Below are 26,811 nucleotides of genomic sequence, written 5' to 3' on the forward strand. Positions count from 1 at the left end.
TGATCAAGCCTGTTGGGCGTTCTGTGTCCCTCCTGGAACTTGTTTCCCAATTCTTCCTCTAGATTAGGGAAATTTTCCTTTATTATTTCATTAAATACATTTGCAAACTCAGCTTCTCTTTCTGCACTTTCTGGGACTGCCATAACTCTTAGATTTGGCCCCTTAATAGTCTCTGCTTCCAGCTTTTTGTTTGCTTCCCCCTGATGACAGGAAATACCTTCCTGAGATTCTTTCTTCTGCTTGCTTCATTCTATTTTGGAGACTCTCCACTGTACTCTTAATTTGCTCTACTGTGTTCTGAATTTCTGATATACCAGCCTTGATTTGCTTTATTGCTTCCTTAAATTCTTTGAATTCTTGCATGAGCTTCTCATTGTTGATCAGAAGCTTTAAAATGAGTCTTATGGATTCTGTGTGCCCCATTTTCTCGATGTCTTCCTCAGTTAACTCTGAGGTTGGCAATGGGTTTTGCTCCCTTGCAGGAGAGTTTTCAGTAATATTCATTGTGCCTTTGTCTCTTTTTTTGCTCTTGATCATTGTACTTCTGGTTAGCAGAGTCTTCTCCTTGGGGCAGGTTTCTAAGCTGTGTCACCCACAGGGCTACAATGCGATTTTACTTATTGCGGTTGGTACACAACTTTTCTTGCAGCCACTTGTTCCAAAACCTCCAGCAAGTTCCAGGTCTGGGTTCTTATGTCAGATTTCCACTGTGGTCTCCACAGCCCCAGCTCTTGGCTCACCACTCACCATCTCCTGTGATACCGTGGTGAGGCTGCACCTTGTCTCTGCAACTTTTCTCCCACTTCTGGTTGGAGCAGGTCCCAGGATTAGAGAGATACCAGGTGTCCTATATAATTAAGTTGTTGGTGGCACTGATCTTGCTGGAACCTGTTGGACATTAGAGCTGGAACCTGATTAGACACGGACCTATTTTGATGCGTACGCTGCCACAGTCAGTATTATTTTACTGCGGGACCAGTGCAGTCTCGGACCTCAGCAAGTTCTCGCGAGATCAGCACATGCGCAGTTCACTGTTGTCCCCTGCAGTCCCAAAGCTATTGCCACAGTGCCCAAAATGGCTCCTGCCGTACAACCACTAAGGTTCTTGATTTGCTGGTCATCAGATCCGAAGGCTATCCCAGACCTGCCCTGAGTGGAACCTGTAGAATGCCACGTCATTGCAGTTCACCCAGACAGAAATGAGCTCACTCCCAGCTCAGCGCATGCTCAGTCCTCTCCCTCGCCCTTTCCTCCTTACGCAAAATGGCGGCCAATTCAGCTCTAGGGGGCTGACTGGACTGTGAAATCCACTCTATTCTCGCACTGCCCGTCTGAGATCTGCTGCTCTGTCTCTGCTCCTGGTCAAATCAAACGGACCAGCAGAATGGACATTTCTTTGTCTGGGTTCACCACCCGAGCTCCCAGTGAAAGTCCCTTCCCACCTGGTTGCTGGTGGAGTTCCAGCTGCTGTGGAGTTCAGATCGCCGTGCTGTAATATCAGTCTCTGCAACACCACACCGTTGTGTCCGCTGCTTTCCTGTGTCTGTCAGTCTCCAGGTACCCCTCTGCTGTTGTTCTGTCCTTTCCTATTTCCTGAAATATGTCCTCTCTGCTTCATCCCGATTAAATGTTTTTCCATCTGTATAAACGTGTCCTTACCCTATTCCGCCATCTTGATTCTCAAGATTAAGCCTTAATCACTTAGAGAATATGATAATGACATATTCTGCATTTGCTCAGAAACAATATTAGGAAGTATACTTCAAGCTAATAGTTTTCATATATTGAAAAACAATATTTACTTATTAGTTTCATATATTTTCCAAAATTTTTTAGAAATTATGTATTTCAATCCTGACAGTCACTTCAGAAAATAGCAACTGATTGCTCATGACTGTCACCCTCTTTCTGATAGTATCCAAAATCTACTTTGGAAAATGACCTGCTACTTAATTCCTCATTGAACTTTAGAAAAAGTTGGCCCCATTGCCAAGCATATGATATGAACCCTAATATGAACCCATCCGCCAATTTTTACTGTCCTGGTTAAAATCACTGGTTGGCATGGGTTCCAGTGCATTTTACATTAAGGGTTAACATAGAAAGAGGCACCTATAGCATTTTCACAGGTGGGGCTGGCTTTGGACTGCAGTGTCAGAGTAGAAAGTGAAAACATTATATGAGTAATAACACTATTCAGCTGTGTGCCCAACCAGCCCTATGTCATCAGGATTTAGCCACACATCCTACAATCAACACATTCCTATTGTCTTACTTGCCAGTTCAGGTCAAGTTAGCAGTGGTCAGATATATCTGATTGGAGACTGCCCTCATAGTCCCGTTGTCCACACAGCCCCTTTCTCTTTTGGGTATCCATCTGAGTCATAGTTACTGAGACTTCGGCATATGGTGGTTCTTTATAAACCACAGACTAATGCCAAAATGTCACAATTTGAATGTCACCCCTCCAAATGACATAGAAGAAAGTGGAATGAAAATTTTGAAAACATGCGAGTCATTGTACAAAAATTTGGATAAATCCACTTGGGGAGCTGCTGCTTACACAGTTACAGGGAACACACTTTGGTGGTAGGAGTAATATCTGTTCTGAGCCATGACATTTATTAAAGGGCCACTTCTTCTACAAGGAATTGGCCTGCAGAGATTTCTTGCTATGAATGATTTAGGGCACCAATATAATCTGCCCAAAATGCAAAATGTGAATGCAATTATATTTCTGAAAAGTATGAAATACAAGATTTTCCTCCAGTTTGGACTTGCTTACTTTCAAATGACAGCAACAAAAAAATAGGGATACATAAAATCTGGTTAAAGATTGTTATTCATTTGGAAAGTCAAGTTCACCAATTTCTTGATGAAGGATACTCCAAATGATAGCATCTATGGATTATAGATTATTTTTAAATACCAACTTACATTAAAAGCATTTTGTTTTGCAAAAAACCAAAGGGCGAAACACAGTATGACAAAGTATAAGCATTGACATTACATTGTTATGTAATTAACAGTAAATCATCACTGATTACCTTGTGGTGACACATCGTGACATTTGCTCATACTTCAATGAATCAAAAATTCATACGACCTAATTTTTATCAGGTTTACATTGAGGCTATTACGCCCATATTACGAAATGCCTGGCACTGAATTCCACAGTTTCAGGTCCTGGCCAATTTAAGTATAAGTGGTCTAATTTCACACCAAAGTCGCAAGAGCTTCCTCTCATTAATTGTCTTGCATCCTGGAGTAACAGAAGGTGTAAGTATCTACATAGAAGACCCCCTTCCTTGTATGTATTGTGCTGTTACTTCAAAAGAACCCCGTAGCTAAGTACTGATTGCTGGTGACTTACACAAACGTCTCTACCACCTCTTCATGGAATAGGTTTTGTCTCCTTTGCTGGAGCTCTCAGATTCCCAATATTTGCTGCTCAGAGCCTGCACTCAAGGTTGTTTGATGCACTGTTATTACTGTGAAATACAACACAGAAACCATCCCTTTACACCCAGAGAGACAGGGCATCTAACAGCAAACCTAAATCTTCAGGGTCATAAAGGCCAAAGTATTGAATACAGTCCATTCTGAATACAATATTAAGTGGGCAACACTGATTGTAGAGAACCTAAAAACAGTAGCATAAGTAACTAAACTTTTTGTATTTCCATCTCCACCATACATCATTAATTCTTTAGCAATGCCAGGGATAAGGTATTCCTCCACCAAAAAACAATCTATCTATCTATCTTACATATCTATATCTATATTTATCTATCTATCTATCTATATATATATATTTGGTATTTAAACAGATCAATATATGTACAGTTGATGTTTAAATAGATGTAAATATATATTATATAAATATATAGCTGGTGTTTAAACAGATGCATGAGTTATTGTTAATTTTTGCTTATAGTTTAAAAACTTTTCAATCATAGTTTATTGTTTATCATTTAATGATTATATTTGGGACAAACATTAGCACAGAAATCTCTAGATTTGTTTCTGAAAGAACAAGCATAAGTACTCAGTTTCTGATTTTTGCTCGTCACCATTTCTGCGCTATCGTATCTACTGTCAAAGGAACGAATGTAGAAGACAGAAATGGTGCACCAAGAGAGCTCTAGCAATTTTAATCTCTTAGCGATGTCTAGATTTTTACCTATTAGATGAAATTTATGGTGAGCTTTGCTTTAAAAATATATTTCTTTTGGTTGCAGGTTTGGAAGTTTTTAGAACTAATGAGGAAGGAGTACTTTGGCAGTTTATCATTTGGGGAATTTACTTAAAATGAAATTGACTTAAAATATTTACCAAGTATCTCTTTACATTTGGAATCCTTATTTGCATGAACATGGTTTCACCTAGAAAAAAAATGTTCTACTTTAAAGTGAATTGACAGCATTCTTTGATCATTGAAAGGAAAGACAGAAGGAGAAATTAAGACAGTACTCTGTATTCTCATGGGAACATGAACATGCATAGAGAATTGACTGATGCGTTCATAGATAAATCTGAATAAGTGAGATTTCAGAAACAGACATTTTCATGTTATCACTGCAAAATAAATCTACATAGGATTTTCCCACTTTTCATAAAAAATATTGGAATTGATCTAATAACAACAAATCTATATACTTTACCTTTTGTACTTCTATATGTACATACAAATATATGTATATAGATGTATATATACAAATATATGTATATAAATATAAGTGTGTATATGTGTTTGCATCACACATAAAATATTCATTAATATTTCATTTTGTCATCTCTTCATTTTACTTTATAATTGTTGTTGCATAGAACTGCTGTGTAAGGGGAGGGTGTTAAAAAATTGTACACTCATATCAAATGCAACTGATACAGCTCTGCAGAAAAAGCATCAGACCTCTTACTGGGTCATCACACTCTCCTTGTGGAAGGAGTAGAATCAGAGAAATTACCTTTGAAGTAAAGGTGCAGTGAAGCGATAAACCCCAAAAGTGACAGAAATATATTTGTATCTTCTTTCCATGTGAAGTGTAATGAGAATGGCCCTGGGGTGCAGAAGCCTAAAGTCACAGATAAGGAGTACTTGTCCTTTAGAAAGTAGAAACTGTAATAGGAATTCTTGGGCATTTTTTGGATGCATACAGAGTAAATTGTAAACGCTTCGCTGGCCGTGGTAGAATACTGGCTAAATGCGCAGCAGGAGTGAGTTGGGCTCACCCTGATGAAATGTTTACAGCGATCGACAGGTGCTGCCTGGACCCTATCTCCACCTGAACTAACACATACTCAATGCTGCAGGTCATAGGCAGCTGGCCAACATCCCTGGGAACATGCATGTTCCAGAGCATGCACAGAGCAAGAAGTCTGCGCAACCTCGTTTCCAGGCCCTTGGCGAGGGGTATATAAAAACCCAGTCTCTTACACACTGGGCGGCTGTTCCCTCCTTGAGGATACTGTGTCAGGTAGAAGTGTTCCATCAGGTTCTTCCTAGACTAATAAATCTTGCGGGGACTTATTGTAGCTGGACTGCACTATTATCAAAATACAGGGGGAATCCTGTGGGGAAGGGAGTGTGCAAGGGGAAATCCTTGAACCCAAAGAATAGCATCATGAAAAATTTAAAACATTAAAACTTTTAATCAATTATTTTTTTTGTTTTTTTTTTCTTTAATATTCATTTATTCATTAATTACATTGCATTACATGACTGGGATTCCCACCCCTTCACCCCAAACCCTTCCCCCATCATGAACTCCTTCACCTTGAAGCATAACCACAGCTCAAGTTCCGTTGAGATTCCCTAATTAAAAGTTTACACCATACAGAGTCCAGCATCCCACTTGTCCAGTTCAAGTTCAACGGCCTCTTAGGGAGGCCCTCTCAGGTTTGTAGGCAGAGCCAGCAGAGCGTCACCTCGATCAATTAGAAGCTCCAACATATCATCAGCAACAGTCCAGGTATGATGAGGCTGGTGCAGAGTCCACTGATTGACATAGTCCGTCTTAGGGTTTCCCCTTGTCCAGTTTTCCGCTGCAAGCATAAAGCTGAGGTGGTTGATTCATCTACTCCATTTTCCATCTTTTTTTGATTAATGCTTTGATTCCTCCATTTTGTTCAGGGGAATCCCCCTAAAAAAAACTTTGAGGCATTCCCAGTCCAGGCTCCTACATGTACTACTAGTAAGCACAGTGCCCGCCACCGTCCATTACTCCGATCAGCTGATGGTTTTAACCCCTGGGTTGGTTCTCTTCTGAGCCCCGAAAACTCTCTCTCTCCATCCCTTTCTTTTTCTCTCTCCTTTCTGAGTACCCTGGAACCTAACAGTAAAACCAGAGATGAACATGAGATGACCACTGCAAATTTGATCAAGCTCCAGTGAAAGTAATTTGACAGTACATCAATTCACTAGTGGCTGGTGGAAAAGATAAGAATTAAACATGTTCTGATGACTAGTGATGTTAGATTTGCAAATAAGAGAACTTACAGCTCATTTCAAGTCGTATAAAGTCTTTCAAGCCAAGATTTTCCAGGAAAACTCCAGATAAAGCCGTGGTTTTAAAGAAGAAGGAAATGTCGGCACTGAATTCCGCATGGAAGGCAGGGAAGTGGAGGTAAGAGGCTTCTGTGTCAAATGTGACCGCATTCCACAAGTGTCCTGCAAATGAGAAAACCCTTCAGCATCGGTCATCATTTTCCATGGGGTGTGGATGCTTGGAGATAATGGAATGTTTCAAGACTAGGGCACACGGGAGAACCATCTTGTGCTCAAGTAATGCAGAAAAAGCGTATTTTTCAGGTTATACTCACGATCTCCATAGCAACGCAAGGGACCAATTCTCCAAGCAGCTTCTAAGTTTGATCTGTTGGTATGAGTGATAACTATTTGAGTAACAGGCAACTGCTCTTTGAAGGAAAGCAAACCAGTATAATTCGTCCTGCAAGATATAAATTTACACACACACACACAAAGAAAGGACAAAATGTGGGAAATCCAAGGAATATCTGAAAATGTCCCTGATTTTGGAAAAAAAAAAAGATTCTGCTGTTTGCAACAGGGCAACCACTAGATAAGGGGAACAGAAGGCCTTTCATGGCTCACCAATGTGTGCAAAAAGCCGGAATGCCAGTTATAAAATCTGTGGTTGGCTTCCAAACACACATGCATTTTGCACCTTCCTCAATGTGCTTGCAAAGTACACTTTATAATGATTGTTACAGCTCATTGTGACTAGTAGCAACTCTCCTGCTGGATGCAATGCTAACAAGGCATTAAACATCTTTCCTTCTGTTCAACAGATTGGTTAGCCATCAGTGTGTTGGTTCAATGCGTTAATCTTTGAAGTGCAAGTACCAGCATCCCCTATGGGTACTGGTTCCTAGTTTGCATTCTATCTACTCCACTTGTATCCCAGCTCCTTGCCTTTGACCTGGGAAAGCAGTGAAGGATGGTCCAAGGCACAGAGACCTGCTCCCACATGGGAGATCCAGAAGAAACACCTAGCTGCTTTTATCAGTTCAGCTCAGCTCTGTCCATTGCAGCCAGCTGGGGAGTGAATTAGAGGATGGAAAATCTTTGTCTCTGTCTCTCACTCTTTCTGGTAATCTGCCTCACCTATGAAAATAAAAACAACAAAAAGGGGGTCATGGACTATCTTGTAGATAATGTTAAACAGCCATCAGAAATCCTACTTGAAGATCACTTCAATTTGGAAGTGGAGATACCTTTCCATATTCATCTCTAATTGCAAATAAAAGGAGGATGTAAAATGAAATCATTAAATATACCGTGACAATAGAATACTAGACTATCTACCGTTTCCTATAACTATAATGTCATGATACACTTAAATAGTAGCATGTTGGACTTGTGACTATTACTCAAGGATTATGCTACTTAAATGATGAGAGAACAGAATTGAGGCTAGTGGATGGGAGAATTCCTGTGTGTATGTAACTGTATCATGAACAATAATGTTGTTGATAATGATAATAATAATAATAATAATAATAATGCAGACTATGCCAAGGTTGCATTTCAGACACCAGTTCGTGAATTTTCAGGCACCTTTATTTGCTTCTTGTCACCTTTTATCTGTAGATTAAAAGCAAGACATTATAGTGAGAGTGGGGTGTGTGGTTTTTTATTGCTTCATTCATGTCCAAAAGCTTGGCTTGGATAAATTTAAAATGCTCCTGCATCCAAAAAATTATATTTTCGAAAAGATTTTTTGTCATTTTAAAGGCAGGTTTTTTGAAGAAAAAGGAGAGATAGATATGTTCTTTCATCTACCCCTCAATCCCTAAACAACCCAAATAGCCACAATGCCCAGAGCTGAGCCTGTCCCCAAAGCTGGAAGCCAGGAGTTTCTTCTTGGTTCTCCATGTGAGAAGTTTATATTTTAAATTTATTTTACACATACTTTTCTGTCTTTTGCCATCTTTCTTTCTCTATCATTTTATTTATTGCATAGAATAAGAAAAAAAATGCAAGGGCGATGAGACATTAGAGAATTTCCAATTCTGATCCTCATTCATTTTCTGCTCTCTTATTCATCTGTCCACCTACTACTCACGTTCCTTTGATGTCAGTTGACACTCAGACTCACACGCACATTCCTGTACTCATTGTTTTGTCCCAGTTCACCTTTCATGTGGGCACTTCCTTGTGATCTCCACATTTGTACTGCTGAGACTACAAACCCTGCCGTCTTGATTTCTCCCCTCTTCCTTACCTGCTCCGTTATTCTTAATGAATCACTTCCACTACTTTATCATCATCTTCCCTACCTCGGTTCTAACTGGAGGTGGTCCAGTCTCTTTCTAGGTCTTGGGGATGGATTCCAAAACTCGCTTGCTGCTTCCTTCTCTCAATTCTCTGACTCCTGTCAGACCCACATTCTCAAACTGTGAATTGTTATTCATATTGTATTGCTTAAAAACTTTTAAGCAGTCTGTCTCTTATAGGTGAAGTCCAGGTTCCAATATACTTGACAGAACAGAACAGACAACATAATAATATGTAAAATTGCCATTATTTTTTATGTAAAGAAACAATATTATTCCTATGTCAAATGCACTGCTAGTGTTTGGGGCTACTATTCCAAGAATGTAGCGAGAGTAACAGTCACAACTTTGGGCATGAGTATAGCAGGTGCTTCTTTCTTCACTGACCATTGCTGTGTTATGTTAAAGGTTCATGCACTACCTCACTGAGTCCTGAGAACCACTCAATGATCATGCTGTGACAATGACTTCAAAGACAGGAAACTGCGGTTTTGAGGAGTGTTGAGCCATCCTAGGATGGAGCATTTGCAAATAGAGAGAACAGAGTTTAATCCAGAATGAGTTGCCAAAACATTCACTTATAAAACCACCATATTCTGTGCTTCCAATACCGAAAATAAAGTGAAATTTGTTGTTTCTCATCTTTAACTTACATCTTCCCATTGTGCTGAACTGATAATTCCAAACACACATCCTTCAGCTGCCCTTGGTCACTCTCAGGCTGACTGTCCACATTCTATTCACACAGGTTTGCTCCACACAACTAAAGTGCAATTGGTTAGGATTTAGTTTCCTAATTTACGGTCACCTTCCAACATTGCATTCCCCAAGATTCACTTGGGTCATCTTGGCAGGGTGTCTGGGAGTCGATGCCATCTTCATTGTCAAGCTACATGATTACTCATTTGTTTTATTCCTGCTCAATACACATAGTAATTTTTTTATACGTAACTGCCCCAACGTTGAGAGAAATGGGGCCTCAATCATCCAGAATTTGTGAATTGAATGACAATTGATTACTCTGAAATGCTATTATTTCTGTACTATTATTTATTTCGTTGCATATATGTATACTCTCCTTCAACACTGGTCTAGCTTCCAATAACCAGTATTGTCTCTCTCAGTTTACTGAAGTGACTGAGAAAGTAAAAAAATTAAGGCATGCTGGATACAAACTTATTGCTAACTCTGCCAGTATTCTTGAGACAAATATTGCCCCATTTAAACAAAGCAAGAACCTGAAGCTCAGAGAGCTCAAACAATTCAGTTTCTTTAGTTAGTAAATGATAATCCTAGTATCTGAGCATCCTATTATATAAAATGTTACTTAGAAATTCATTAACTTGGGCCCAGCAGCATGGCCTAGCTGCTAAAGTCCTCGCCTTGAACGCCCCGGGATCCCATATGGGCGCCAGTTCTAATCCCAGCAGCTCCACTTCCCATCCAGCTCCCTGCTTGTGGCCTGGGAAAGCAGTCCAGGACGGCCCAATGCATTGGGACCCTGCACCCACGTGGAAGACCTGGAAGAGGTTCCTGGTTCCTGGCTTCGGATTGGCACACACCGGCCGTTGCGGCTCACTTGGGGAGTGAATCATCAGACAGAAGATCTTCCTCTCTGTGTATCTGACTTTGTAATAAAATAAATAAATCTTTAAAATAAAAAAGAAATTCATTAACTTTTGCATCCAGAAAATGGTGGTGCTGCCAGCTGAAATAGGCACAAGGTGGGTGTGTTCTAAATGTATCATATGTGTTAGCTCATGACATTTTCGCATAACCCTTACAAGCCAGAGATGTTCAGGAGGTGGGATCATTTTCTTTTCTTCTACAAGATAAAAAAATCTACTCTTTCAGCACAATCCAGACAAGGATATTCATTTTCCCAGATAGGATGGCCAACACTGAGATTGGGGGAGACCCTGAAGAGGACCCCAGCATTCCACTCTGCAATCATATTGAGATGAAGGTGCCACTATAATATACATGAAAAGAAGTAGTTGTGTTTTCCTGTGTAACTGTGTTCTGAATTCAGGGAGTTGTCAACAATCCTGAGCAGTGACAGGTTTCCCCTCCCCCCCACAGGGTGTGAATATCAAATTTCAGACTGACACTCAGTGTTCTCTGTGAAGTCCTTTCAGCAATTTGACCTCTTCTCTCAAAAGCAAATATGCAGCACCTTAACTTCTAGGCTACGGTCATATTCAATAACAACAATTGAAAATAGGAACTCATTGTTAACCTAGTGGCTAAAATACTGCTTTGAACACCTCAGGTATAATACTAGAATGCCTGATTTCATATCCAGATCACCTGTATACTATGACATTCTGCTAATGCACACCATAGAAGATACCAAGAGGATGGCTCATATTGCGTCACTGCCTCCCACAAAAGCGACCCAAGCAAAAATGGAGAAATTTCAAGTTGTCTCTCTGTCTCGTTCTCTGTCTGTGTCTCTGTCTCTTTCTTTTTCTGTATTTTTTTCGAACAAATGAAGTAAACAGTAAAAAAAAGTATGTAAGATAAACTCTTCTGTAAAAAAAAAAGATCGAAAAATTTAAAAAGGATAAATTACATTAAAAAATTCCTTAACACATTGCTCTAATCATGAAAACCACTTAAAAATCAAGCATTCAATATAAAGAAATTATTCCATAAGTATGGTCATAAAAGTTATGAAATGCTGTGCTATTAAAATTGACAAGGCACATCCATTTACTGTTTATGTAAGAATGCCAATGAAAAATTCTAAGATACATTTTGCTTTAAAAATAGAATTGCAGAAGAAGATATCTAGTTTTGCCTCAAATTTAGTTATAACTTAAATGAAAAATTGTCAATATTTGTGGAGATACCTTAAAACTCAACTACTGTTTCTCAGAGCAAATTTTTTTCATGTAAAGTAAAGTTTACAAGGATTAAAAATGGCAATCCGGCAGGAGATTCTGTTTTTGAATTTTAAAACTACTGAGATATTTTGATTCTTTTAAAATAAAGATAATATATGTTTTTATTTTAACAAGAATCCTATTTTTAAAAGAAAAAAAATCACTTTGATTTATGTAAAATTTTGCAGACCAAACCTGACAACACTAATGAAACTACGAAAAAAACTAAAACGGCAATAATTTCATCCTACTTATTTGGATCTAAGTGAAAGCTAATCTTGCCTGTGTGATCCATGAACTTCCTGGCAGGCAATATATTAAAACAGATTCCCATGACTGGATGTTTTTTGTAGTGAATTAGGCACCACTTGGAATGCTATGTATTGAAGCACATGAATTCTAGCCCTGGTTACACTCTCAGCTCCAGCTAGAGAAAAGGCTGTGAGTGTTGGCTTAAGCAGTTGGTCTCACACCATCGATGTGATGACCTGGATACAGCTCTTGACACCTGACTTTATCCCAGCTCAGTCATTGCTTTTGTTAGCATTATGGGGAGTGAACTAGCAGAGGTGAGGTGTCCATTGGTCTGTGTTTTTCTCTCTGCATCTCTGCCTTTTGAACAATCCAAAGAAGTAGGGATCAAAATTGCATGACCTTTTTAAGTGAAGTTGTATTTGTGTATGCCAATAGTTCAAGTCAAATGTTGCATAAAACACACAAATGCAAAATATTAACCTTGGTACTGACTTTAAGTTCTATATCCAATACAATGTTTGTAATTGCTTAAAAATGAATTCACAAAATTTCTCTGTTTGTGGAACTTGAAAGATAACTAATTACAACTTCAGTATACATCTATTTCTTATAAGTATAAAATGAGCATTTCTTAAGTATAATTTGCTTTCTAGAATGCATCGATCAAAAACTATTCAAAATCATAATATTCCTGAATGAATGATAAATGATAGCATCATCAAATAAAATGAGCAAAAAATCTTATTGCTACCCGATACAAAACACCAACTCCGTAACTCCATCTAGTTCTACAGATTAATGATTTCGGTTTTGAAATTAAACATGCATTTATAAGTGTGAGTGTGCTATTCTTTCATTCATGTTCTCTTTTAATGTGTGATGCCTTTCTATGCTACTAAAACACATGAAAAACATGCTATCTTTACAAATCTTGAAGTAGCTATTGGGTGTCATAACTGAGATAGAGTGTGGGGCACTGGTATTCCAGAGTAGAGTGACAGAGTGAAGCTCTGGCTCCACTTTTGATTCCAGATTCTTTTGAATGGCCATCCTGTAAAGCTGTAGGTGATGACTCAGCTTATTGTGTCTCTGTGACCCACATGGGAAACGCAGTGGAATTCCTGAAAATCCTATATCAAGCTACTGCAGCATGTATAGCATACAGGGAAATTCAATGGCTAAACGATATACAATAAAAACAAAAAAGTGTTATTGACAAAGTGGAGAGGATGAGAAAAAAGAAAATCACACCATCTATTCATCTGTCCATTAATTTATTTGTCCATTCATTCAGCAGTGAGTGCACAGATTCTTACGTAGCAAGGTTTTGAACCTGGTTATATTGCAAAGTCTATCTATTAAATCAGTGAATGAGCAGAAACTCACACAGACCATTCTTCATCTCTCTCTGTGCAGGTTAAAGTTATAACCAAACTCAATAAGCTATAGAAGAAATCATGAATGGATTCACAAGAGATACAACTCACCCATTAGTGATCACACAGCATTAGTTTTCTGGAAGGCATCCAGCCTTGGTGTGCCATAAGGTGATTTTCCTTTCCTTTAGGACTCAGGATTTGAGCCCCAGCTTAGACGCCACTAAAGTGAGGAACCATCAATCCGCACAGCCTACAAGACTTCAAGTTACATAGGTTGATTTCTGTCTAAATCAAAGGCAGTCTGAGGCACCAAAAAATTAGATTGAATGAAAAATCTGAGAAGCTCTAAACTCCTGGGATGTATCAAGCATTATCTCAGAAAGTCTCTCAAGAAGGAAATAAAGGATGTATTTGAAAATCAAAATCCTGGGACCTCTACTGCTTTCCAAGGTCACAAGCAGGAAGCTTAATGGGAAGCGGGGCAGCTGGGACCAAAAATGGTGCCCATATGGGATCCAGGCACATGCAAGGTGATGACTTTAGCCAATAGGCTCTTTCACCCAGCCTAAATAAAATAAATCTTTTTAGAAAGTTAAAGGGCTGTGTGTTCAGAGAGTATCAAATGTATGAAAGTTTCATAAGACAAAAAGGCTGGAATCACAGGATAGAAATACCAGTGGACAGCACCAAAGAAGACACAAGTGAGCCTATGCTGAGGGTAGCAGGTATTTTCCTGTCGACACATTTAACAGCCCCACAGGGGCCCATTCCCAGAGCTTATAGTTGCCAAACTTCCATGATTCCTGTTCGTCAAAATTTCCTGAATTTTTTGGATGTTTGGCACCCTCATAGAAGACTGATATTGAGCTATACGTTTCTGGCTTCACAATAGCCTACACTGACTGTCACAGGTGTTGCGGGGTGGTGAAAAAGAAGGGGGGAGACACATCACCCTCTCTTTTCTTCCTCCCTACAGTCCTGCCTCTTTCCCTCCTTTCCTCCCTTTCATCCTCCCTCCTTCTCTTTTCAAATGTATATATACTTTCTAAATACATGCAATTTAAAAGGAAGAGAACAATTGCAGGTGACTAGAACATCAGTGAGAGAGCTGGGGAAATGTCTGTATAATTACTCCTGGCTGTGTCTGCCACCACTTTGCTCCACATCTGTGTTCTCCCTGTGATAGACACACTCTTTGGATTGCAGAGGTCACGGCTCCATTCTATTCCTTTTGAGTATGAGTTAGGCCAACACAGAGATTGTGATGTGACCACATACCTTTGGTTGCATCCTTCATCACAGCACATAAAACACTAGAATTGACCACTTTCAGTGCTAAAAGTCATCATTACCAAGACAGGGCCTTCACTCATTTGAATTTCTCATCTACAATTTTCTCTCTTTGGGGGAAGTTTTATGGATCACTGCATGTGCTGTGAAGACAAGTAAAGACAACTCACAGTTCCTCTTACCATTCATCCTTGTGCACATCACAGTTGCAAAAGTGTGGAATATCCAGGAAACCTTTGTCCAGGCCACATTCACACTGCTGGGAGGCGGGTGGGGAACCTCCCCAGAATGGAAACTTCTCCTTGGACCGCCCAATCCACCAGATGTATGGTGCTCCATCTGGAAGACAAGATACTTCACAGGTCAAGGGGAAACTGAAAAAAGACACATTTATGAATACATGCTAGTGCATATAAGCAGTGTTTTCATCAGAGCTATTTTCAATAGAGATTCTTCAAAAAGTTATTAATAATGGAACCTAAAGATACAATCATTTAAATACAAAAACATTTTTAATTTCACACATATTTTAGTGATTTTTTGAAGTCTCCTGTAGGAGGATTTAAAAACTGTTTTGCACCAGAATAAACCTATATTCTGGCTTAATTTCCCACAAACTTCTTGTTTTAAGTTTTATTTGTTTATTGTTTGAAACTCAAAGAGAAGAAGAAGCGATCACAGACACAGTTCCTATGCACTGCTTCACGTTTCGACTTTCCGCAGCAACTGGGGCTGGCCAGGCTGAAGGGAGGACCTAGCAGTGAATCCAGTTTCTAATACATCCAGGAAGCTGGCATCAGGAGCAGAGCGGGATCTTGAAGCCAGGCACTCAGATGTGACCGACACCTGATAAGTAGTCAGTTTGCACCAAAGAAGAAAAAGAAAGAAAAGAAAGAGAAGAAACGAGGAGAGAAGAGAAGAGAAGAGAAGAGAAGAGAAGAGAAGAGAAGAGAAGAGAAGGAAGGAGGGAGGGAAGGAAGGAAAGAAAGAAAGAAGAAAGAAAGAAAGAAAGAAAGAAAGAAAGAAAGAAAGAAAGAAAGAAAGAAAGAAAGAAAGAAAGAGAGAAAGAAAGAAAGAAGGGAGGGAGGGAGGGAGGGAGGGAGGAAGGAAGGAAGGAAGGAAGGAAGGAAGAAAAGAAAGAAAGAAGAAAGAAGAAAGAAAGAAAGAAAGAAAGAAAGAAAGAAAGAAAGAAAGAAAGAAAGAAAGAAAGAAAGAAATGAAATGAAGGAAGGAGGGAGGGAGGAAGGAAAGGTAAGGGGAGAAACAATGCAAACAGCACAGAAAGGATTCCCTACAATTAAGGAAGCAAAGGTGGCTCCCCTGTGCTGATGCCTCTTTTGCATAACTGTTTCTTCCCTGAGTAGAGAAACCCTCCCCTCTGCAATGCACTAACTCAGCCTGGTGAGTTCTCACTGCCCACTCCTTGGTCAAACACACCACTTCCCTGGAACCTTTCTTAGGAGCCATGAATAAAAACCTGTTCTTACCCAGGGCTTCTGAAATACTTTGTGAATTGTTCTGTTTCAACTCTTCTGTCTCACTGATTTGCACAGCAGTGCATAAGGCCTCCTTCCTGTAATGTTATTCTCTCTGTAGGTCATCAAATGTTTGTTAAAAATGTGATCTTTGGGCCCGGCGGAGTGGCCTAGCTGCTAAAGTCCTCTGCTTGAAAGCCCCGGGATCCCATATGGGCGCCGGTTCTTATCCCGCTAGCTCCACTTTCCATCCAGCTCCCTGCCTGTGGCCTGGGAAAGCAGTCGAGGACGGCCCAAGGGTTTGGGACCCAGCACCCGCACGGCCCAAGGCTTTGGGACCCTGCACCCGCATGGGAGTCCTGGAAGAGGTTCCTGGTTCCTGGCATCGGATCGGCGCGCACCGGCCTGTTGCGGCTCACTTGGGGAGTGAAACATCGGATGGAAGATCTTCCTCTCTGTCTCTCCTCCTCTCTGTATATCCGGCTTTCCAATAACAATAAAATCTTAAAAAAAAAAATGTGATCTTTACACAGACTACAATGAATGAAAAAAATATATATATATTTTATAAAATAAATATGTGATTTTTCTTTATTCACATATGGGACACTTAAAAATTTATAGGAAAATAGTATTGAGAGTTGACTGATGCAAAACATTTTAAATCCATGAACACTTTTTCATACTATATGTTTATTTTCCATGATTATTTTTATTTTTTATTTAATATATGACCCCTGGCATTTTGGATTCAATTCCTTCAATAAGCAGAACCCTGGAAAGTTCTAGAGATTGGGAGCTGCTGGAGAATGGGAGGGAGGGGAACCTTCACTTTAGCAAAAAGAGAACAGGCATGCTCTGGTTAGCTGATCTGAGAGATTCTTGAGGAGTTATCTACAGTGTCCTCAGTGACTGGCCATGGCTCAAAAACCCACCATTAGCACAAACATCCCTATGGGCAGTTAGAGCATGCTTGTATGTACTGGAATTTCAAGTTCACACGCCAGTCAGATGTGCAATTAGTTATAATATGTGGGCACAAAGTGATAGTCCACAATGAATCATACTGGCTTTAACTCCTCGGGAATGTCTGGATTGCCCCACAGGAATCATTCAACTCATCAAGGTGAGTACCATGCACTAAACATCACTTGTTACATCTCACAAGCATATGCAAACCAAGCAACCACTGCCTTCTCCTCTCCTGTAGGAATAAGTGCTGTATACATTGGGAAGCCTTTTGCCTCAAGCAGTAAGGGGTTCTGGGCCATCTCTCACAGGGAACCGTCAGCACACTCCCCTTAAAACATTTCTTTCCTGCTGAAGCTAAAAAAAGTAAAATTTTCTTTCCCTCAATCACCTCTTAACCTAACAGTGGAGAAAGATTTTAACCCATTCCTATTGTGAATACAACTGCCACATCTATGCAAAGAAAGATTTCTATGCAAACAGCATGAAAAACAAGGTCCACAAAGCATATCTCTTAACCTTCCTAACAACTTTGAAAGTATTCATACTCATTTCACAGATAAAGAAATAGCAGCTAACACTAGGGTTAATAAATCCCTGGGAATACCCCCACACACAAAGGGAGACATGAGTTTGACTTTACAGTTCTGATCCTCAGTTCTTGGGTCAAGATTGCAAAGTTATTTAATAACCAGCCATTACATTGATAGACTGTGCCATCTCCACTGAGAATGCATTCTCACTATGCTGGAGGATATTCCAAACTACATTGTCCTTCCAATTAGCTTGTCTTTTAATTTGAATAAAAAGAAACAAAAACACCTGGAGAATCAAACATTCCAAATAATGTATCATTTCTTCTACAAAGTTGCATTTGTCTGAAATCATACAGTGTTGCTGCACAGCTACATGGGACAGGGACAGGCCTATTAGGTTGCTAGGACCCAGTTGAAATTTCTCTGTAGAAATCTGAGATCAACATTTTGCAGATTGCACCTTGTGCTCAGTTGAGGTAGAATGAGCTATCTTTCTCACAAGAACACAGATTGATGGAAACTTATCAGGCATTTAGGTAGTCAGACTCAAAATCTTCCATTTCTAGGATAGTCACCATGTGACAAAAAGTTATTATAACTTTTGCACCCAAATATTTGCAAACACTACTTACGTGGCTTTGAAACTAAACCCCTTTGACACAGCTGCCAGAAAAGTTCAGTTCCTAGTTTCTCATAATCTTCCAGCTTTCTTCTTTTAACTTAAGATTTCCTTGTCCTACTTTTATGATCCCAAATTAATGTCCTATTACAACTAGCTTACTGAGTTAAGGCAGTGGAACAGGTGGCCCTGCAAGGTTCCTATTCACAGGGTTCATTAGGTCATAATTTCCTCTTCACTAATTCTTGTCGTTAGCTCTTATCTTGAGACATTCCTCTTCCAAGAATCAAAGCCTTGATAAATAACTAGCTATAATTAGCATGTAGCCAGACTGAGAGGAACCCACTGTGTGATCATCAAAATTCCCTAGGAGCATGATATGGGAGACCATATGTTCCGCAGACCAAGCAGAAACTTGGATCAAATGAATACATGCCTGTCAGCCTAAGTTCAGTCTATCAGAATGTTTGCACTTCTAGGAATCCATGAATGAAGTGGTAGATACACAGATCCTTGCTCTGCACTCTGCAATGAACACCTCGTTTCCTAAATGGTGCTGCTGCACGTCAAGAGTAATCGAAATTGAGTGATTCTAGAAATTCCTGAAACCAGCCTTTTGGTGCTGTGTAATAGTTTTAACTAGATGCTCATAAGAGGTAACAAACTAGTTTTAGGCTAAATTCTGTTATCTAAACGTGTGTAACATGTTATATACAGTTGAGAAAACTTATGACAAGGGTAGACAGAGTACAGAATGAAAACAAAGTTTTAGTTGCAACTGAGTAAATTGTCCACGATGAACTGTCTTTGCAGTGCAGGGGATTAAGCTGGAATGACAACGTCTCAGAGTGCAGTAACAATCTGAGTCTCGGCTGTGCTGCTTTCCACCCAGTTTCCTGCTAGTGTGCCAGGAAAGGCAGCGAGAATCTGACTCAGGTAATTTAGGCTTTATCTTGCACCACAATCCTTCAGTGAATGTGTCCCTGAAGATGCTTTGGTCTTCTCCACAGACACCATTGATGGGTTTAGTTATCTAGTCTCATCGCTATAACATCAGTCCTGAGGTAGGCTGCTTTAAAGAAACAGTTAACAGGCATTTAGTCAAATTATCACATACCCTGGCATTTCTCTTTGAACTGTTTAGCGAATATCTCTCAGTCCTACTCTTCCACTTGCACCAAAAGCAGTGTGATGCATGCCATCTTCGCTCCCCCTACCCTGCTGTGTGTCTCTCATATCTTCCTTCTTTTCCAAGCTTCTAGGCTGAGAAACACGGCTTCATGTACAACAAACACAGCTCCTTGACCACCATGCAAACTAAGCTGAGTTATTAATGTTGCATTACAAATTAGAATGTCTCCGTTATCATTCATGCCAATGGACTCACTTCCAAGATACCACTACCATATAGAAAATCAGAATTAATAATCCAATATGGTTTAGTTCATGAATGTTTCATCCAGATTATAAAGTTTTCATGTTAGTGGCGCACTGAACATATGTAAGAGAGAGGGCTAGATGTCGTAACTCAGTATTTATATCACCACCAGGGACCACTGCATCTGAGTGTGCCCGGATTCTAGTTTCTGTTCTGCTGCCTAGTAAAGCTTGCTATTATGGGTTGAGTTCTGAGTTCCTGGCTATGACCTGGCCTAGACTTAGCTGTTGTAGGAATTTGGATAGTGAACCAGCAAATGGGAGATCACTTGCTGTGTATCTCACTGCCTTTCAAGAAAAGAAACACAATTTTTTTTTAAAAAAAGTGACAAATAATTCTTTTGTAATACATCGATATTTCTTATAGTTTGATGAATTAATTTATAAGATACAATGTATTGTGCAAACCTTAAAAGAAATGCTGTTTCATTGAAAGCACTGATTTAGGTACACTATTCTGAAAGCACAACTTCCATGCACATGTAGTGTATCTGTGTCACTAGAATAACATGTCCAAGTGTGGCGGCTTATAAAGTAGACTTTACTTTTACACTTCTGGAGTCTACAGAATCAAATCACCATGGCAAATTCTGCTGTTCATGAGAGGAGTAATTTCTGGATTCTTCTTGCTGGCATTCCTCCTTGAATTGTTTGGGAATATCTCTCAGAGGCAAAAAGCAAATCGGGGTATCCTTTATAACTGCATGGGTCCCATTCAAAAAGGTACCACCTCATGATGCAATCACACACACACACACCTTCCCAGGTCAGCCTGCTAATGCCATTTCCTCTGTCACTAGATTCCACTGTGTGAGACTCATGGGGACAAAAATATGCAAATTCCATAGCAAAAGGATAAAACATTATTAACCTACTCAGATTCTCTAAGAAAATTTTGAAAAAATGCTGAATTGAGTAAAAGAAGTTGAACAACTGAGATGTAACTACTTAGCATTCCTTTAAGTTTCGCCAATTTTTACCAAAATCTAACCTAAAGCTAACTGATTATTAAAAAAAAAAATTGTTGTTAAAAAAAAAGACTGTTGTTTTCATTATAATGTTCTTTTAATTCTTTCTTTGTTTTAAGAAGAGGACACTGAGGTGTAAATCTAGCTCAGAATGGAAGGATACATTTTCATCCAGAGAGAAGGTGTGCTTGTTTGTGGAGGGTGCATTTGTATATACATTCTGAATTATTTACTTTGTTTATTTTCCATAGTCAAAGATTGCTTTATCCTCAACACATACTGATATAACACACACACCCACACATGTATGTTGTTTTGCCTGACTTTATTCCATGATGTATTCCTTTTATTTATTTATCTATTTTCCTCTACTTGAAATGGAGAATGGCAGTCTCTCTCTCTCTCTCTCTCTCTCTCTCTCTCTCTCACACACACACACACACACACACACACACACACACACACACACACAGGGAGAGAGATCTTTTACCCACATGCTCCTTCTCTAAATGGCCACTACAGCCAGGTGTGAGACAAGCTAAACCTATAGTGCTGGAACTTCATCCTGGTCCCCTACATGGGGCACAGTTACGAGAACATGGCTCCATCATATTTTGTTTTCCAGATGCATTACTAAAAAACTGAATCCAAGTCAGAGATGGTGGGAAGCAAAACAGGCTCTCTCAGAAACTGGATGTGTGGCTATCCTAAGATGACTTCATTCACTGTGCCATAGCACTTGCCCCACCTTTTCTCTTTTAAATTCTTTTCTGGGTCACTCTTCTGCGATTTTACACCAGATTCTTACACCTTTTTATTTTTTTCTTTTGTATCAACCGTTCTACAATTCTTTCTTCTCCTTTCTTCTGTTCTCCTCTCTGTTCCCCCTAACTGCATTTACATTTCTTTTCCAATTCTCCTCTAGCAACGCTTAATCTTTTCTGTAAATATGTATACACAATCACAGACGAAAGACAACTCACATGTCTACACACAGTACTCTGTTGTGGATTACTAATAAGCATTATGCAGTTATGGTGAAAGAAAGAAGAAAGGGAGATGGAGAGGGAGAGAGAGAGAGAGAGATAGGGAGAGAAGAAAGAAAGAAAGAAAGAAAGAAAGAAAGAAAGAAAGAAAGAAAGAAAGAAAGAAAGAAAGAAAGAAAGAAAGAAAGAAAGAAAGAAAGAAAGAAAGAAAGAAAGTGGGCTCGGCAGTGTGGCCTAGTGGCTAAGGTCCTCTCCTTGATCCCATATGGCCGCTGGTTCTAATCCCGGCAGCTCCACTTCCTCTCTCTCTCTCCTCCTCTCAGTATATCTGACTTTGTAATAAAAATAAAATAAATCTTAAAAAAAAAAAGAAAGGAAAAAGCGAGATAGGCAGGATAGACGAGTGTCTAGATTGTAGCCTTGCATGTGCTGGAATAGCCTATGGGAGCTGGTTCCTGTCCTGCTGCTCCACTTCCCTTGCAGCTCCATGCTTGTCACCTTGGAAGACAATGGAGGATGCCCCAGAGCCAAAACTGCATGTAAAACCTGGAGGAAACTCCTGGCTTCTGGCTTTGGATCAGCCCAACTGTGGTCACTGGGGCCACTTGAGGAGTTAACCAGCAAAGACTTTTTCTCTCATTATGTCTGTAAATCTACCTTTCCAGTGAAAATAAATAAATCTTAACAAGAAGAAATAGTCAGAGAACAAAAAGAGGAAAAAGGAATAAACAAGAAGTCAGCAAGAACCCATTCTACAAATATCTACAAGAATCAAGATTCCCTTCCAATTAGCCACATCAATGAAATAATGAAGGAAATTGAGTTTGGCTTTCCCATTGCTAATAGACAAAATGCTCTTCGTTTATTTCTGTTTTGAAGCATAACTCCTCACTGAAGCATTCCTCCTCATTAGAGGAATGGACAGAACAAGGACCAGACAGTAAGCTGATGGAGCTCACAGACTACACACATTAGTGAAGGCTGGCAGCAGAACACAGCAGGCCTGAAAGACGAATGGGTGAGGACAGCTTTTCTAATGAATACAATATGAGGAAATTTGCAATTACCCGGACCAGAGAGAAGTGGCTAGAGGATCATCAGCCTAATAATATCGCAATACAATAGAATTGTGTGTTGCATTTCCTATCTTACATTCCCAAATCTGAATAATATTTATTAACCATCCTTCTGCTTATGTTTATTTTCAGGATTAGGAGAAAATAAAATGGGGGTAGATTTCCTGCCTTCAGGATTTTCTGTTCTTCTATTATCCACAAAGTCCATTTAATTACTCTGAAAGATACACAATTGTAAATAGTTGAAAATAGTCATCTTGGTATTTTGAAAAAAAAAAGTTCATTTAAAAGGATAGTTTAAGTGTTAAAACTTATAGTTGAATGTTCAAAGAGCAATCAAATGAGATTTTGACAGTAATTTACTTAAACACAAATATGATTGGGCCTGGCAAGGTAGCATAGTAGCTAAGGTCCTCGCCTTGAAGGTACCGGGATCCTGTATGGGTGCCAGTTTTCCCTGCCACCCTGCTTTCCATCCAGCTCCCTGTTTGTGGCCTGGGAAAACAGTAGAAGTTGGCCCAAAGCCTTGGGATTCTGCACATGTGGGAGACTTAGAGAAGCTCCTGGCTGCTGCTTGGGTACTGATTCAACAAATGGAAAATCCTCCTCTCTGGCTCTCCTCCTCTCTTTATATCTGCCTTTCCAATAAAAATAAAGTAAATCCTTAAAAAAAAAAGACAAAGATGACTATCAAACAGTATACATGAATCAATTGTTAAAATCCCAGTGATTAATTGAATTATTTAATACACATGTATGTATTACATGTGTGTTTGTGTACATGCACATCTGCCTACTACACAATGAAATAACAGTATGCTCTTTGAATTCTGCAGTGATACAAAGAAGCTCAATTTCACGAAAGATGAACACTTTCACTAACGATCAATCTCCCTCCACCAAATGCATGTATGTAACATATATGTTCTCATAACCGGGTGTGCAGCTCTGTAGCTCATCAGAGAACACTGTGCAGACCTCCGTTCTTCAAGATGTCACTTTTTTGCAAATCATGAGGAAAAAGCTAAGTAGTTGAATATAACATGATATACTGCATTAGCACTCAATTCCAAGGCTAATCAACCTATTTCTTGTCTCCTATGAAGACAAGTCATTAACCAGGGTTGCTGTCTACCACCTCAGTCAATAGGAACAAGCCCTCCAACCTTCTTAGACAGCTAATGCACTGTGGGATGCTCTCAGAGTCTTGAATCCAGTTGGAGAGGTGAGCAAATTACACAACAGAAACAACAGTGAAAAAAAAAAAAAACCCTCAGCTCTGAGTTTTCACAGGTTTCTAGTGATTCAGTAACATGATCCATTTCTAGCTCTATGTAAAATATCTTCACAAATACAATAAAACAGCTGACATTTTAGCAAGTCCTGTAATTATTTCATAACTGTGACTAGCCATATATATATATATATATAGATACATAGATACATATCTATATATATACACACACACACATACATATATATACATATATATTATTGACTGGAATATTCATTGCAATTTTGGAGATATTTAAAAATGCAAAATGAATTGGATTTCAACTATATTTACATACTGATTTATAGCTTAAAATGCTCCATATTCACTTTACATGTCATGGATGCCCATTTAAAAAATCAAGTCAGGAAATGATCTAATATTTGTTCATTATTTGTTTCACATAATAAAAATCATGGATGATGCTGGAGGTAGCGTGTAGCTTAATATGTTAAGATACAATCCACAATTTCCAAATCCTATAACGGTGCTGGTGTATGTCCTGGCCATTCTACTTCTGATCCAGCTCCAGTAAATAGAATCCTGTTATTTTCTTGTTTGAACTAAATCACTATTTGCTTTGAGCTGGCATTCATGAAAATATTTTATAAAACAATTTGAAAACTAGATCGAGCTCTCAAACGAGATACATATTCAGTGAGGTAATTTTTAAGGGCTCTGAAATAATCTGACACTCTTCAAAGTGTGACAATCCTGATGGGCTAATGATGCTGGAACTGATAGGAGGAAAATGGAATGGTGTGGCTTCTCCAGAAGAGTCAGGAAAGGCCTGATTACATTCTATTGCTCATGCATCATGAATTCATGTTGTCCTTAATCACATCCTGGGAATTTCAATAGCCTTTTTCTTGCATATGAGCCTACCAAGCATAGATTGGTTCATAACAAATATTTAGGATTTGAAAATATAAAACAGCTAACTTGCATATTAGGGTATAATTTTCATTGAACCTCAGTTTGGATCATGAAAATTCATTGAGGTTTCCTTTCCTGATTTGTGAATTCACAATGTGATCCTTCAAAAAAAGATGAAAGGACTTCAAAGCATCTTAGGGTCTTTAATCCAGCATGTTAACACTTAAATTCTCAATGTTGCCTCTGTAATAAATATTCCTTTGATCATCTTATATTCAGCTATAACTTGTTTGGAACTTCAATACCAAAATAGATTATGTATGTAATACAAATAGGTATTTAGAGATATATTCCTTTTAAGAAGGAATAATATTACATGTATCTACTCATCTACTTGATTTATTATGATTTTCAATGAGAGTATGATCAGCAAATCTGAACACACAACTAATGAGTAAGGAGACTGATTAAACACATTTTCCTACAGAGGAAAGCATCCAGAACAAAAGAAGTGAACTAATATTGGATTGACACATGAAATTATTTTACATAGAGAAAATTCTAAAGTCTCCACCAAAAAATGCTCTCAGAATTCGAATGAATTCAATTAAGTTGCAGGATACTAAATCAACAAGCAGAAAGTAGTAATAAGTGTATATGATAACAATATCTGTCTGAAAACAGACATAAGGGAAATAATCCTGTTTCAAGTGCACCGGAAGAAAAAAATGCTTAGGGATGAATGTAATCAAGGACGTGAAATGATTCTGCAGTGAACACTGCCAAGCATCAATGACAGGCATTTTAAATGACAAACATAAATAGAAAGATCTGTGTTTATGGCATGAATGAATTTATATTGTTGAACTGTCTAAACTCTGCAAAGTTGGTTGCAGATCCAATGAATTTACTATCAAAACATCCTGGAATTTTACAGAAACAGTAAAAGTAATCCTACAGGATCATAAATGATCCCAAATTGCCAAATCAATCTTCAGTCAGAGGAGCAATGTTAGATTTACCACATTTCTGTTTTTTAAAAGATTTATTTCTCTTTATTGGAAACTCTGATTTACAATTAGAGCAAATGAAAGATGGAGAAAAAAAATCTTCCGTCTGCTGATTTACTCTCCAAGTGGCCACAACGGCCAGAGCTGAGTCGATCTGAAATCAGGAGCCAGGAGCCAGGAAATTTTTCTGGGTCTTCCACATGGGTGTAGGGTCACCAGGCTTTGGATTATCCTCTACTACTTTCCCAGGCCATAAGTAGCAGCTGAATGGGAAGTGGAGCAGCTAGGACACAAATCATTACACAGGGATCCTGACACAAGCAAAATGAGGACTTTAGCCACTGAGTTATCATACCAAGCCCCCACCATTCTTGTTTAGAAGAATAAAGCTAATGTAATCAAAGTAGTGTATGCTAACATAAAAGCAGACACATAACATCGCTGTAAGATACTATTCAATTTGCATGGGAGTTACACACATCCCAATTGATTCATCATGGTTGACTTTCATAATAAACAAAAATACACTAAATATATCAAAACCTCTAAAATACCACAGCTCAACATGAAAATCCATCATAGCTTGGATCGTCAATGTCTGTGATCCAGAACTGCCCAGGACTGCAAGGATGAACCTCACAGCATCTGGCTAGCACAGCAAAAGATCAAAATTCAAAGCACGGCTTATCCTGAATGTGTTTCTTTCGTGCTACTGTAATGTCAACATATTGTAAGCAAAGGAATATTTATATTTGGAGATAAGGGATTAAAAAAATAAAAGCTGAGCTAAGAAAGGCAATTCTTGTGAGGTCCTGATGCAGTTTGACAGGTGTGTTTATACAGCTAATATTTTAGAAGAGACACTAGGGTACTCATGGACTGCCAAAGAGGAGAGCTGACAGAAGGAACAGAAACCTGCCGGAATGTTGTCCATGGACTTCTATCCTCAAAAACTGTCGGGAAATGCATTTC

General features: G+C 39.0%; 1 protein-coding gene across 1 annotated transcript in view; it reads right to left on the minus strand.

The window, feature by feature from the left end:
* LOC131479845 (contactin-associated protein-like 5) overlaps positions 1-26,811 on the minus strand; it is a 523,312-nt gene that overhangs the window by 84,098 nt on the left and 412,403 nt on the right. Inside the window, exons 14-16 of the mRNA XM_058661312.1 lie at positions 14,797-14,953; positions 6,826-6,953; positions 6,503-6,673 (exon numbers count right to left, since the gene is read on the minus strand). Of these exons, the coding sequence (XP_058517295.1) occupies positions 6,503-6,673; positions 6,826-6,953; positions 14,797-14,953 (456 nt within the window). The remainder of the gene's footprint in view (positions 1-6,502; positions 6,674-6,825; positions 6,954-14,796; positions 14,954-26,811) is intronic.

The sequence above is a fragment of the Ochotona princeps genome, chromosome 3 (genome assembly GCF_030435755.1).
Source record: "Ochotona princeps isolate mOchPri1 chromosome 3, mOchPri1.hap1, whole genome shotgun sequence".
Taxonomy (NCBI): domain Eukaryota; kingdom Metazoa; phylum Chordata; class Mammalia; order Lagomorpha; family Ochotonidae; genus Ochotona; species Ochotona princeps.